General features: G+C 28.0%; 1 protein-coding gene and 1 long non-coding RNA gene across 2 annotated transcripts; one reads left to right on the forward strand and one right to left on the reverse strand.

The window, feature by feature from the left end:
* Nucleotides 1–8,481: 8,481 nt before the first annotated feature.
* On the reverse strand, nt 8,482–9,180 carry LOC136091163 (uncharacterized). Its single transcript, XR_010643748.1, has 2 exons — nt 8,773–9,180; nt 8,482–8,678 (listed from the first exon to the last, which is right to left on the reverse strand). It is a non-coding gene; the product is annotated as an uncharacterized LOC136091163 (long non-coding RNA).
* A 228-nt stretch (nt 9,181–9,408) lies between these two features.
* LOC136090704 (TNF receptor-associated factor 4-like) lies at nt 9,409–11,286 on the forward strand. Its single transcript, XM_065817544.1, has 2 exons — nt 9,409–9,510; nt 9,588–11,286. Exons 1-2 carry the CDS (start codon nt 9,494–9,496, stop codon nt 10,576–10,578), a joined length of 1,008 nt encoding a protein of 335 aa, XP_065673616.1. The 5' UTR covers nt 9,409–9,493; the 3' UTR covers nt 10,579–11,286.
* The last annotated feature ends 3,632 nt before the right edge of the window (nt 11,287–14,918 follow it).

The raw sequence follows: 14,918 nt of genomic DNA on the forward strand, positions 1-14,918 counted from the left end.
CTAAAAAAACATTTAAAAAACAATGTATCTAAAGAATTACATTTAAAAAAACATTTAAACTTTTAGCGCATACATACCTTTTAAGCTAACTTGCACTCTGTTTTTTTTTTAAACTAAACAGTTCCTTTTATACTCTTTTTTAAAGCGAAAAGTGCACAAAAAAAACGTCATCGAGTTCAAAGTTCAACAATCGTACGTTGCTTATTGTTCGAAAAAAACTTGTTTTATTCTTGTTTTTTAATCTTGAATTTTATTTGTTTTAAAAAAAAAAAAAGAAAAACAACGAAAAAAAAACGTATAAAAGGAAGTTGTTTAAAATTTTTTTTCATTCGACAAAAAAAAATGGCTAGCGTTGATTTTGAAATTACATATTGCAACGACAAAAGTTATTTGAAATTTGGTGATTTGGCTGCAAATACATTGTGGCTTTGTGACATTCAACGAGAGAAAGATGTCATTGCTGGGCAATATTCAAAATGCCCGGTAAAACCTGTCGCTCAATTCGATTTTACAAAAAACGAAGTGGTTTATTCTAATCATAACGACGAAGAATGGATATTGCTTCCTGAAAAATACAGGCAGCAATGCAAAAACAGAGAAAAAATTCATTTTCTGTATAGAGCAGAAATAAAAACGAGTAAAGACGACAAAAGTTTTTTAAATAAAAAAGGCGGCGAAAACAACTATCAAGCGTTTATACATCATGCGCAAAGTAAAGTGACAAAGAAATTTTTGGAAAATTTAATGAGCGATTTGGAAATTATTCAAAATAAAGCTTATGTGTACGCGTTCAACGTTACGAAAATTTATAAAGAAGTTAAATTTGCCAATTTTGCAATTCGACTTGCAAAAGACGACGAAATGTTTCATTATTCAGAATACGAAAGATTGGCCGCAATTGAACCTCCCATGATAAACGTCATTTTGAAAGAAAAAAGTTATCGTAATTTTAATCAAAATTTAAAAAGAGCTGCGAAAGAAAATGCCATTCAAGAAACTGGCAATAAAAAATTGAAAAAAGAAACTGAAGAAGAAGAAGCTTAATTTCAGAAATTATTTAATTATTTTTTTTTGAGATATTTAAATGTATTGTTAATAAAAACTTGAAAAAAACCAGTTTATTACCAGAAACATTGTTTTTTTTATTCCCTTAAAAGGTAATTTCAATGGGTATAAATACTTTGAAAATGTTAAATTACAGTCAGTTTTAAATGAATGACGAGCAAGCAAGTCGATCAATCTGTAGAGAAAGCCTTACAACTGTTTTATCCAAATAATGAACTACATCCTATACTTCAAGAATTTCATCATTTGGATCACACGTATGAAGATTGGCATAATATTATAAAAGAATATTTAACAAAATGGAATCTTCAATTAAATTTACCCGAAGAAAAATATTCGGTTCTTTATCATGTTTTTATAATGAAAGATTATAATAACAATATAGACTTGTTTGCAAAATCGTTTAGAGAATGCATGTCATTTGAAGAACAAACGCTTAATTGGACTCGGGAAATGTATCAAGTTTGCGCTCTAATAAATGAAACTTTTTTAGAAATTATCAAAAAGGAATCAAGACACCCGATATATAAATTGTACAAAGATAAGCTGGATGAATTTATTGCAAATTTTAAATACTTTAATGACTCGTTTAACACGTGGAAAAACAAATTAAAACTTTCTCTCAAATATTACTTTTTGTTTCCTTATTTGATTAATAATCATGGCGATTATTTGAATAACCATTACCGCGATTATGAAGAATTGCGAAAAAAGTACATACCTTCAAAGTTTACTCTTCAAGCCAATTATACCCGTTTTAGTTTTAATGACAAACTCTTTCACAATGGTTATTATACTATATACACGCCTATTCGCATTTATGATTATTTTTCAAAAACTGAAAAATACAAAATAGTGCAAGATAAAGTTTTAATTTACAAAGCTATTAATCAATGTAATTTTTACCACAATTCGCCAATTGAATTGTTTCCGCAAGCAAACTGGTTTTATTTTTTCAAAAGAAATTTTACAATATCTGCTATTCTTTACAAGAAAGACGACAAACTTTACGATTACTTGAAGCATAAAGAAAGAAATATTGCAAGCAAGGAAGAGTTGAAAATTGTCTTTCACTCATAAAAAGAAACATTTGTTATTTTTTAATTATATTATATTTGGAAAAAATTTCATTTAAAAAAAATACATTTTCAAAACATGTACACGTATTCTTATTTTTACAGTTGTTATCCTTTAAAAAGTTTAAAAATTCTCGAAAATTGTTTGATGAATTTTCATCTATATTAAAATAAAGTAAATCTTGCATGTATAATAACAACATTTTGGTTTCATATTTTGAACAGTGATGTAAACGACAAATTTGAAATGTCAAATGAGTATAATGATATTCACATTTTTGTTCTCCATACCAATAACGCATATTTTGCACTTTTGGAAATTTTAAATAATTCAAGTCAAAGAAATATAAATTGAGATTTAAAGATTTTAGAATACTTTTTTCCATGTCTCCTCCTTTAAACAATATTAAATTGTTTGCATAATTTTTAAAAATAAGAGTCAAATATTCGTCAGTATTACAACAAAGATATGTTCGCCAGAAAAGGAATTATCAGGTTGATAAGTTAATCCGTGAATATTACGATTGCAAAAGTTAAAAGTACTTTGTTCCTTGAAACTTAATTTATCAAAAGGTACACATGGCCAAATTTGAACGTGATAAATTTTGTTTCCATTAAACATTCGCAAACACAACTCTCTTAGACATCTTTTCCCCCATATATGTCGTTCTGTATTTTCAATATATTCGACATCCATAAATTATATCTAAAAAAAAAAAGAGTTGTAAATCATAAATAACCTATGTTTCTTTGAAAATTACTTTTACAAGTATAAAAATGTAAAACGTGTTTAAATTTTAATTTAAAAAAATGGAAAGAGTAGACAGTATAATTAAAAGAATTTACAACAACTGCGTTGTATGCGCTTTAGACGAAGTGAGTAAAAGATACAGCCAGTTTAATAAATCTGGCAACTCCTCTCCACATTCTCCTATATCAGATGATGAACATACAAAAGATGAATACTCTAACGAATTGCTTCAAAAAATATTAAACTCCAAACGAGCAAATCTTGATTCTAGCTCAATTGAAAAATGTTTCAATAATAGCAATTTTAAACACCTTTTAAACGAGCCTCAGCTTTGCTTTGACCATCAGAATCATTTTGAAAAATTAAAAAAAGACTATATGGATCAAAAAGACTGTATAGCAATATATTATCATTCAAAACTTGTAGTTTTGGTCATGGAATCACAACCTAATAAAAGCCAGTTTGAAGCAGAAGGTGATCAAACAGACGGTTTTATAGATACGTTTAGTACAAAAGTGCTGCCAGCCGCTTCAACTCTAATTAAAAAACTCGAGGCAATTTTGCGAAAACAAACTGTTAAAAGAAGCATTGACGGAATAATAAAAGAAGAACCGACGGATAAAAAAACTTTATTTGTTAATATTTTACATGCTGTTGTAACAATATTTATTTCAAGTTTTTTTAGTATTGAAGAATAATGTGCTCAAATGAGTCTTTAATTTCGTATTTTTCTCAACCTGCGTATAAGAATTATTTTAAAGGTGTGTATGGCTTTGACGAATTAAGTCGATCCACAGCCCATATCGACGTTATTAAACGCATGAACAAAAACGGTTCTTTTATTATTTATAACAATGAAACAAGTAAAGAAGATGGTCAACACTGGCGAGCGCTGATAAAATTGAATGACGGTCATTTTTTTTGCTTTGACAGTTTAGGTCCAGAAAGCGTTCTTCGTCAAATTCCTTTTCATCTAAGATATAACAGACATTTGTTTGAATCTGTAGACGAAGTTCAAACAAATTTAAAAATTAATACCTTGAATATAAATTATAACGAAATTGAAATTAATTCTTATATAAAAAACACAAAACATTTTCCGTACGAGTGGACACTTCATAATAAAGAATTTTATTGGTTTACACATTTCATCTTGAAATTTAGCGCAGAAACTGGACAACAAAATGTCATGTTATCTTACAACAAAAATTGCTATCAATGGAATAACAGTAGTTTGTGTGGCGCTTTCGCGGCATATTTTTTAACAATTTTATTTAACATACCTGATTACAGATATAGTTCATCTACTTACATACCTTTACTTGACACTTTGTTAAACCGTCATTTTTTTGAAATTTCTGAGCTTCATAATTCTGAACAAATTCTGCTAAAGACGGCTCCATTCTTTAAATTTGTAAAAAAAGAATTCTTTCCTTATCTTGATGCAACAGCCAAACAACTGTTTGAAAAAGACGTCTTGTTACCTTTATATTTCAAAAAACAAGAAAAACTGGAACGAGACTCGCTGTCGGCTAAATCCAAAGACAAAACAATTAATCGTGATATATATGAAGCACAAATATTGTCTGATAATACTGTACGCAACATTTTAAAAAGTCACGATTTGCTTAGAACAAATAATGAAACACAATGGAACAAAATCTCAATGCAGGATTTATTAGCTATACCTTCTATAATGAATGAAGAAAATATTTATTTAATGCAAAACAAAGAAAAAAAACAAATATGCTTGAATAATTTTTCTCGATTACAAACAATAGACAGATTTTTAGACAGACCTTGGGATGACGTCATCACAAAAGAACATTTAAAAAGGCTTTTTGATCTCAACTTGTTATAAAAAAAAATGCAAAGACAAGCTATATGTCCTTTACGCGACACTATCGAAGAACAATTGTGCAATACGTGTGGTGGTTACGGTCAATTATATTGTATTTTGGCAAAAGAAAATCAAAAAGCAGTTTTGGAAGAATTTAACAAATGTCTTGGCGTTATCAAGGACGATATATTATATGTTACATACGAGAAAAAGATGTTTAAGTTACCAAAGATTAACATAACTTGTGATTATTGCAACGGCAAAAAAAAAGTCTTTATTAAACGCAACAGAAACCAAAGTTTTCAAAAATAAAAAAACATTTATTTTTGTATATACATTTTATTTAAATAAAAAATAAAAGACAAGTTATAATTTTTTTCTTTATCGTACTTCAAAAGAGTAATCTTGCATATAAGGTTCGACAGCTTTTGTTAAATTTACCGTGTTTGGTTTTTTTCCTTTCCACGCTTTTTTTAAACTATACAAAAGAGAACCGACTTGCAAAGCGTTTGACACGTTTTTCGGAGTTATGTAATCGGCTAATCCGTGTCCCCGAGTTTTCTTCATTTTTCGTCTCAAAAAATGTCTTTTATTTTTAGCGCTTGTTTTTCTCATTCGCTTTCGAGTAGCCATATTTGAAATGTATCTTTTATCACTTCAATAAAGTCATTATATAGCATTTCAAATTTATTTTCTTTTTGCCGAATTATAAATGTAATAATAGCCATATCAGATGAACGTATTATTTTCATTTGATTGCTTGCGTCTACTCGGAAAAACAATTTAAAATTTTTATTTAAAGATTTTAACGTGCTATATGAAGAATCTAACGGTTGTAAATCCGAAATAGGCGAAGGCGAGGAAAAATTATTGTAAAACTCGGTCAAACATGTTTTGAAATCCATGATTAATACTTGTTATTTTTTTTAAAAGTCGCGTTATTTATTAAAAAAAAAATTAAAATTCAAACACTGTTTAATTTTAAAAAAATACAATTTTGTTTTCTTATAATAAAGGCAATTTCTTTCCTTCATATAAAACTCTATCATTATATTTTACAATGTACATATTTAATGCTACAACATATTCAAGTTCGAATCCGCCTAAAAAAGAAGTTAAACTCGAATCACCTTCATTTACATTACCACATATCATCTCGACCAAATGACCGTTTAAATATGAAAATAAAACAATATATTCTCCGCGATTCGAAACATCCATTCTGATATTTCTGATGTATCCTTTAACATCGCGTTTCATGTTTTTTACCAACAAAGAAAATGTTTTTACGTCATTTTGCACAATAGTAAAAAATGCGTTTAAAAAACAAGTTGAACATTTTTGTTTCTGATGATGAATAGTGCCAATTCGATGACAGCGTTTATACATTTTTTCTTTTAAAATATAGTGTTAAACAGTGGTCCAAGCAATGGTATACTACCAAGTACGCTTCCTAAAATGCCTTGTCCGCGTTTTTTATAGTGTTTTTGAGTGTTTACTCTTCCTCGTTTTTTAAATCTCCTCCTTCCATGATATTGTCGCGATTTTTTCATTTTTTTTTTTTAAAACACGTTTTCCGACTAAATTTAATCTTTAACTTTCTTTTGTCTTTTTATACTTTGTTTTTTTATATTTTTCTATTTCAAATCAAGTCTTTTTGACATATTCAATACTTTATTTTTTATCTTACTTTAAGTTCTTCATGGAGGATTATTTGGTTTTGTTGATAAAATATTTTGTTAATATAAAATTTATGTAAACATTTATCTAATGTTTTTTTGTCAAGACCCATATATATATCGGCTGTCCTGCACGTCCATTTTTGATGTTTTGTCTATTTCTTTTATACGTTGCCTTTGTTTTTCGCTTGCAATAAAGAACTTTTTTACAATCCAATTGATCTACAACTACTTGTAGATCTTTCATTCCCATTCCTAAATATAATAAATTTACTGGTGGAGGACTGGCAGGAAATACTCTAAAATCAATTTCTCGCCTAGATGCTATTGACCTTGTTCTTGACATTTTTTTTATAAATTGTGTACATTTTGTTAAAATATATTTATACGAAATTTATAAAAATATTTAATTTTACGCTGTATTTTTTCTTCTATATACACGTTTAATTAACTTTACTTTTTTACACAATTGTAATAATTATTTAAAATAATATTTTGTGCCTCCCAACACTACCTTACTTTTACACCTTATTTGTCTTACTTGCATATCTTACTTAGTAGACCTACTTTACTTTTCGAGTATTTTTTTCTTCATTTTAACTTGCTTATTTTTCCTGCTTACTAACTTGTTTTTTTTTTTTGTAAAAAATTTTGTGTCCCCGACACTGTCTTACTTAGCCTTACTTATTCATCTTACTTACTTATTGTCTTACTTATGAGTAGGCCTACTTTTTTTTATTTAACCGCGGTTAACTTGCTTACTTTTTTTCCTGCTTACTAACTTAATTTATTTCTTACTTATTTTTATTTTTGCATGCTTATTTTTTGCCTGCTTACTTATAACTTTCTAGACAGACATCACTAAGTCTCGTGTATTCACCAGAACTATAGTGTTAACATATAACTTTCTAGACGGACATCACTAAGTCTAGTGCACTCACTATGACTATAGTGTTTTGACATATAACTTTCTAGACATTACATCACTAAACCGTACGGTTATAGTGTTTTTTACACATAACTTTCTAGACAATACATCACTAAACCATACGGTTATAGTGTTCACTAAACCATACGGTTATAGTGTTTTTACATTTAATGACATGATAAAGATCGAAGTTTAAGGGCGAAGCTGAGATTTGAACCCATGAACGGTTCATGAATGGCGATTACAACATAGTGCAGAATGCGAACGCACTATGGTACGTATACGTGATGTGTTTATAAACTTTGAAATCTTTTAAATTATTGTTTCGCTCTAAGAAAGAGAACAGTTATTTGTTTTTCTAAACGCTTTTCTCAGAAATCATTACTCTTTGAAGAGAATGAATAGAAAAAGAAAAAGGGTTTATAAAGCTGAACAAACATTAAAGTTTATTAAAGTTTTTTTTAATTATTTTGATCAGAAATAAAAAAAATGTTTGTTATAACATATATTTAATATTTCTTTCAACTACATAATTCTTTTGTAATAATTTATAAAAAAATAAATATAGCTGAGCAAACATTACTTGTTTTTTTCAGATAAATAGCAGGTTGTTTTGAAAAAATATCAATTCGCCACAATGAACACAACAGAAGTTATCACTAAATTTGATGATAAGGATATGGAATTCTATGAAAGGGTGTTAAAACCAGACGGAGTACCTATTGAGGATTTTATTGCGGCTTATGATTTGGTCATGAGTTCAATGAAAGAAAAAGAAGTTAATGTGATTGATTTAACAGTCGAAGAAAATGATACGCAAGTCAAAGATAACGTTGAAAAAGTTGAAGATGAAGATTCAATCGACTTTAAAGTTACAGAGGTAAATATTTTTCAACCATAAAAATAAGTTTTGCTTTTTTTTTATTTTTTTTTTATTTTCTTTCACTTTTTTTAGAGAAAAAAAAAGAAAAGAAGAAGTAAAAGCTATAAAGCACGGAACAATAAAAGAAAAATTTTATATCTTTTAAAAAAATACAGCGTGTAACATTATAAATATTTTTTTTTTACAATTTTTTTGAGAATATATTTAGTTTTTTGTTTAATTTTCCATGTATATAATTTTCTTCTGTTTGTCGCCAACGTTTTATTTTTTTACCGACTCTTCCCAGTTTTCGATTTGTTTTGTTATCTTTATATTTTTTATTTGTATTACGTTTGCACATAACTATGTTTTTACAGTTGCTAGGAAGATTTTGTTGAAGAGTAATCGGATTATTTGTTTGTGTTAATTTTGAAAACTTTAAGCGTGGCACCGTAGCTTTTGATCGCGCCATATATTCTAAAAATAAATTTTTTATTTTATTTAAAAAATAAAAAATTTATTTTTTATAAAATTCAAACTGTTTTTTTTTTTTCAAAATAAAAAAAGTTACCGGCTGTTTCTTTAGTTCTAGGCGTATATCTTATTTTTGCCATCAATAAAACTATTTAAAAATTTTTTCTTTTATATATATATATATTTTTGGCAGTAACAATATAACTTGCTTTGTTTAGAATATAAAAATGAGTATAAATTCGAGAAGAGAATTGGAAAAAAGTATTGAAAATGTTGTGGGCGCTCGGTGGAAAGAAATGGCCAAGTATTTTGGATTTGCTGATAATACCATAGAAATCATTGATCACGATTACTTGCGTATTTACGATAAATTTTCAAGAGTATTTCAATTATTATTTCAACGCGAACAACACGAATGGGCAATCATAAACATTGTAAACAGTTTAAAAATATGGCTAAACGATGAAAAAAACCGTCTTGAACGCGACGAACTGTTTATAAGCAATTTAAACGCGTTGATTATTAAAGTTGATAATTAATAATTAATAGATTATTAATAAAATTTTGTAAATTTTCTCGGAAAATATCTTTCTAAATTTTTTTTTTTCGAAAAACACCTTTAATATTTTCTCAGAATTTTATCAATGAAAATCATTTTCTCTTTAAATTTGTTTTTACAGTTTACTGTCGTTTTTTATTTTAATCCGATCATTTAATTTTGTCGTTTCACACTTGTTTAATAAATATTTACTTTTTTTATATAAGTTTAAAGTTTAGAAAAAAAAATATTTCACACTTGAAATTTTCAATTAAAAAAAATGGAACCGTTTATCAAGTAAGTTTTGTTTTTAAAAAATGTTTTTTTTTTTGTATTTTCTTTTTCAAAAATGGGCTCATAAATTAATTCTTTAGTCGCAAAAACACTGAAAAAATATGCTGCTGTTATTGTGGAATGTTGCAAAATATCGAGAACCTGCTTGATCATCAACAAAACTGTTTGGAAAAAATTAATTCGACTTCTTGCTTTTGCTGTGGAATCAATGTAAATAATTTAGAAACGCACGAATGCCGATATGAAGAAATTCAACCAAGCACCTTTTTGTGTTTTTTATGCGTCCATCAAATACCAACTGAAATAATGGCAAACCATGTCACAGATTGTTTATCACATTTAGAAGAAAGATTTATAATAAAGGCAACTGAAAATATAAACGAAACCATAAAATCAAACACAAATGTCTTTAACAAAATAATTAATAACTGTATGCTTTCACTTTCCAATTCAAACAAACAAATTGCTCAACTGTCAAGTTTGGTCACTTGCAAAAATAAAGAATTTGAAAATCATGTCAAAAGCTCAACAGAATACTTGACAAATTTGATAAACGAAAAAAATGAAGAAATTGCAAATTTAAAATCTCTTGTTTGCGATATGAAAATATCAAAAGAAAATTTTCCAATCACTGATAATCAAATTATCAAATGTGACCAAATGGATCTCAGATTACTGTCCAATGAACCGTTTTATTCCGACCCTGCTTACACCACAGACGGTTATTTTTATCGAATAAAAATGTATGGGTACGAAATTGCTGAAAAAAAAATGGCCATTTACTTTCAACTTTTGCAATCTCCACATGATCACGTTTTAAAATGGCCGTTTAAAAGAAGAGTTATTGTTACTCTGCGAAATAATGGTCACGAAATGAAAAAGGAAATATCATTTGGTAATTATAACCAAGGTCAACTTGAAAATGCCGGATATTGTCGATACTTTTACCAACCTGTTCATGAATATAATCCGGCTATCGGATATACAGAATTTATAAATCACGAACATTTGAAAAATTTTATTGTAAACAACATGCTGTTTATTAATGTGTCTATTGAAAATCACATTTAAATATTTTTTTTAAATTGTATTAAATAATTAATATTAAAACTTTTTTATTCTTTAGCAAAAAAAATGATTGAAAAATATTTCAGAGAACTTGCAGATCATCTTACGAGCGACAACACACGTAGTTTAAAATTTTGTCTATCTATACCGCTCCGTTTGAAGGAACAAATAAAAGATGGCATTGATTTAATGGAACACTTTAACACATATTCCATTTATCACGACAACAAAGAGTTCATATCACCTGAAAGCAAATTCAATCTTTTATTAGAAATGTTAGCAATAATCGGAAGAACGGATTTATATATAAAAATAAGAAGAAAATTCCTCAATTGCCAACATATGAAGACTGCATAAATTTATCAAATGGTCAGACGCCAAAAGCAGCGATAATTGACGGTCAACCAAACAAAAGCAATTATCCGGTCGAAGTTGTGGTTGCAAAACAAAAAGAACTTTTAAATATTTATAGCAAATGATACTTTATAATATTAAGAATAAATATTAACTTTAATTTTTGTTGTTATTCACATGCAGTATAATTATTTTTGTCATTTTTTTTTGTTTTAGAACCAACTAAAAAAATGCTCACAAAAATAAGGTAAATTTACAAAGACATTCAAACGTTTTCAGAAAATTTCAAAGATAAGTTATCAAACTGCTCGAAGATTCTTTGCCAATGCTGAGATTAGCAAATTTAAATCAAAATTGAACAAAGAAAAAAACCAAAAAAGAAAATATGACGGAGAAAGAAAGGAAGACTCTTAAAAGAAAATACAGCAGCAATTTATTTGTTATCAAACACAAACGTCCTCGAATGATAATGGAAAATGGAGAACATAGTTCATTTAATCCAGAGTTGAGACGATACACATACTACACTAAAATGTTTATTAATAAAGCTCAGATATGGCTTAATAAAGATAATCTTTCTCGCACGTTTCAAGAACTTTATACCGACAAACCGATACTTTCTTTATTAGATTTATGTAAACGCAAAATGGTATTTATTCGAATAAAAAAAGAAATGACAAATTTAACTCAAAATGTACTTTGTGTGCTCGAAAAACATTTTGATAAAAAAACTCTTCTTTACTACCTCGAAAAAAGAAAAGAAAATTCGATGAAAAAAAAAGTTGCCAAATATATACTAAAAACTGATAAAGTATCAACAAAAAACTTGGACAAGTTTATAAAACCTCATTTAAAATTTTTTATTTTGCAGCATAATGTTTTAATAAATTTAGTTTATTTATTTGCACAAGTATATTATGAAACTGAATATTCAAAAAAAAAATATTATCACTTGAATAAAGATTATCTGCACCATTTTTTTAAAATTATTTTAAAAACTATTGAATGGTTTACCGATCAATACAACTTTGTCATTTATGAAAAATTTATTTGTAATAATAGTATACTCGATTATCTTTAATAACAGTTTTTTTTTTTCAGAATGAAAAACATTAAAAAATACACTCAAGAAATTGGTGACACGGAAAATTATGAAGAACCTAATGTTGATTTTTTTTGTGTTTTTCATCGAGATTTAGAAGAAAATATAGTCTGGGAAGAAATAATTAAACGGAAAAAAGCAAAACGAGAAAACAAGTTTATTCCTTATTCTTACTATTTAAAAGAGGTGGCACAAAACACAAGAATTTGGTTTAATATTGACATTTACGATCAAATCATGAAAGAAATAAAATGTTACCCCAATGGAGAAATTGATTTGTCATTAAAACAACTCTGTTTAAGAAAATTATCAATAAAAAAGTTAAAAAATAAAATGGAAGCAGTCATGGATGAAATTGAATCTATTTTGGTCAATTTCAAATTTAATTTTGACAAAATCTTGCGGAGATTTCATGACGAATATGGTTTTTCTGAATATAGGACACATAGAATATTTATAAAAAATTTAAACTATACTCGCGGGCCGTATTGGCTATGGAGAACTTCTACAGATTTGTCTTTTTTTATTATACAAAAAGCTTTAATAAAAGGACTTGAAAGTATTTTTAGTTGTATTTTTGCAGAAATAAATTTTAAACCTTGTTTGGTTAACCAATGCAAAAAATATCTTGACAATATATTTAATATTATTTTAAAAACTATTTATTGGTTAAAAAATCAATACGAATTTATAAATGCAAATTATTTTCTTAACCATAAAATAATTTACGAATATTTTGTATAATTTTTTTAGATGGATAAAAAAATTATGAAAAAAGGAAGAACAGGAAAAAGAAACAGGTATTGCAAAAAAAAAGAAACGAAAAACACAATCTCAACCGAAGGTATGTATACAGTTACATTTATAAACATGTCAAACTTGAGCACAACCTAATCACTTTTTTTTTCTTTTTTAGAAATAAATTATGCCTACAAAAAAAAAAAATGAAAAGGAGAAAGATATGAAAAGAAAAAAAATGAAAGAGCTTGAGAAAATTAAAAAAGACTTTGACAAACCGGAAAAAAGATATTTTTGCTCTGGTTGCTGTTTATGCAGTTGGCCAGAAAAACCATGCTGCTGGAAAGAATGCTCGTTTATATGGGATATAGACGAACAATGTGCGGGATGTCATTTTTGCATCATTCTTTTATATCATGTCTGAAGCGGTCGAATAACAAAAAAGTTTTTTGATTTTTTAAAAAATCTTTTTTCCACCATGACTCTCTTTAATTTAATACACAGGGAAACTATAGTGCGTGCTATCGTACGGAATACCATTATGATACTTGATCGTGCTATCGTCTTGAGGGTTGTACGGTTTCACGACTAATACTTTTTCGGCTGCTTAAACTGTTGCAACGGTTTATTTTTCTCCATCTAAAAATAATGTCAATGCCGAGTTTTTATCGATTATTTTTATCGTTTTCTTGCGTTTTTTTTTATACCATTTTTTCAACACCTTTTTATTAACAGATTCAAATTTATAAACTTGAAAATTTTTTTCCTTAAAAAATAACCCGTTTAAAAATATTTTTTTTAGATTAGAATAAAAATGCCAAATTATTCGCCATCATTGACACAAAAAGAAAAAGATTTTATTGCAGAAGAAGCGCTCAGTTCTGAATTATCTTACAACTGTGAAGAAAAAATATAAAAACATTTTTTTTTTCTTTTTTAACCGCCTAATATATGGCAAACGACCCTATCGAGATTATAAACCGTTTTTTTTTTTAATAAATTCAATAATATAAACGCAATTTTTTTTATTCTTTTATAAATCGCCATGTCACAACATGCACACTGTGACAAAAATGACCCTGTCACGCATGCGTTATTTTCACTTGTCACTATGTCACCATGTCACCATGTCACCACTTGTCGCCATGTCACCACTTGTCACCATGTCACTTGTCACCATGTCACCATGTCACCATGTCACTTGTCACCATGTCACCACTTGTCACCATGTCACCATGTCACCATGTCACCATGTCACCATGTCACTTGTCACCATGTCACCACTTGTCACCGTGTCACTTGTCACCATGTCACCATGTCACCATGTCACCACTTGTCACCATGTCACACCCCTTGACGCCCCATTTAACGCCACTTTTTTGGTCAGTCCACCTTTTCGGTCATGTGAGAACCATTACAACCAATCACGTTCTTAGGGCGCAATTTTCATGATAATAATGATGAAAAAAATAAAACCCGATTATAACATCTCATCAAACATTACCGTCCTATGATACTCTCACATAAGCAAAAAGACTTCTTGCCCCACCGGTCATCTTGCTCCACCCTACCCTAAGTGTTTTAAAAGTGACATAAAGTATAAATAAAATTGCGTTGAACGAAGTTTTAAACTTTAACCATTATATGACGTTACTTTAATGTTGCATAGTTTATGAATGTATAAAAATGTTAAAAAAGTTAAGTAAAATAATTTTTTGTTATACTAATTTCCGATTGTCGTATACTTTTTTTTCATTATAAATAATTTTGCCTTTTACTTCAATTTCAATAAAAGTGATTATTTGGACAAAACAACCAATTTTTAAATTAAAAAAAAATCATTATTATTATTAAAGTGCAATCTATAGTAAACTTGTAATATTTATTTTTATTTTAGTAATAATATCATTAAGTGTGGTGATGAATACAAAAAAAATAGGCATTATACAGTTTCTAAATTTGGTATTATACAGGGAATTAGTCCAATAAAGAACAATATATAACCATTACTAGAGGAAATGCGAAATAACATTATAGCAGCTGTGGTGCAACGGTTGGAGCTCTTGTTCAGAATCAAAAGGTCTGAGGTTCTCTGATGGCTCTGGCCGGATAAACGGAATTGGTAAAGAAGGAGGCATGAACTTCCTGG

Source organism: Hydra vulgaris, chromosome 14, assembly GCF_038396675.1.
Source record: "Hydra vulgaris chromosome 14, alternate assembly HydraT2T_AEP".
In the NCBI taxonomy this organism is placed as follows: Eukaryota; Metazoa; Cnidaria; class Hydrozoa; order Anthoathecata; family Hydridae; genus Hydra; species Hydra vulgaris.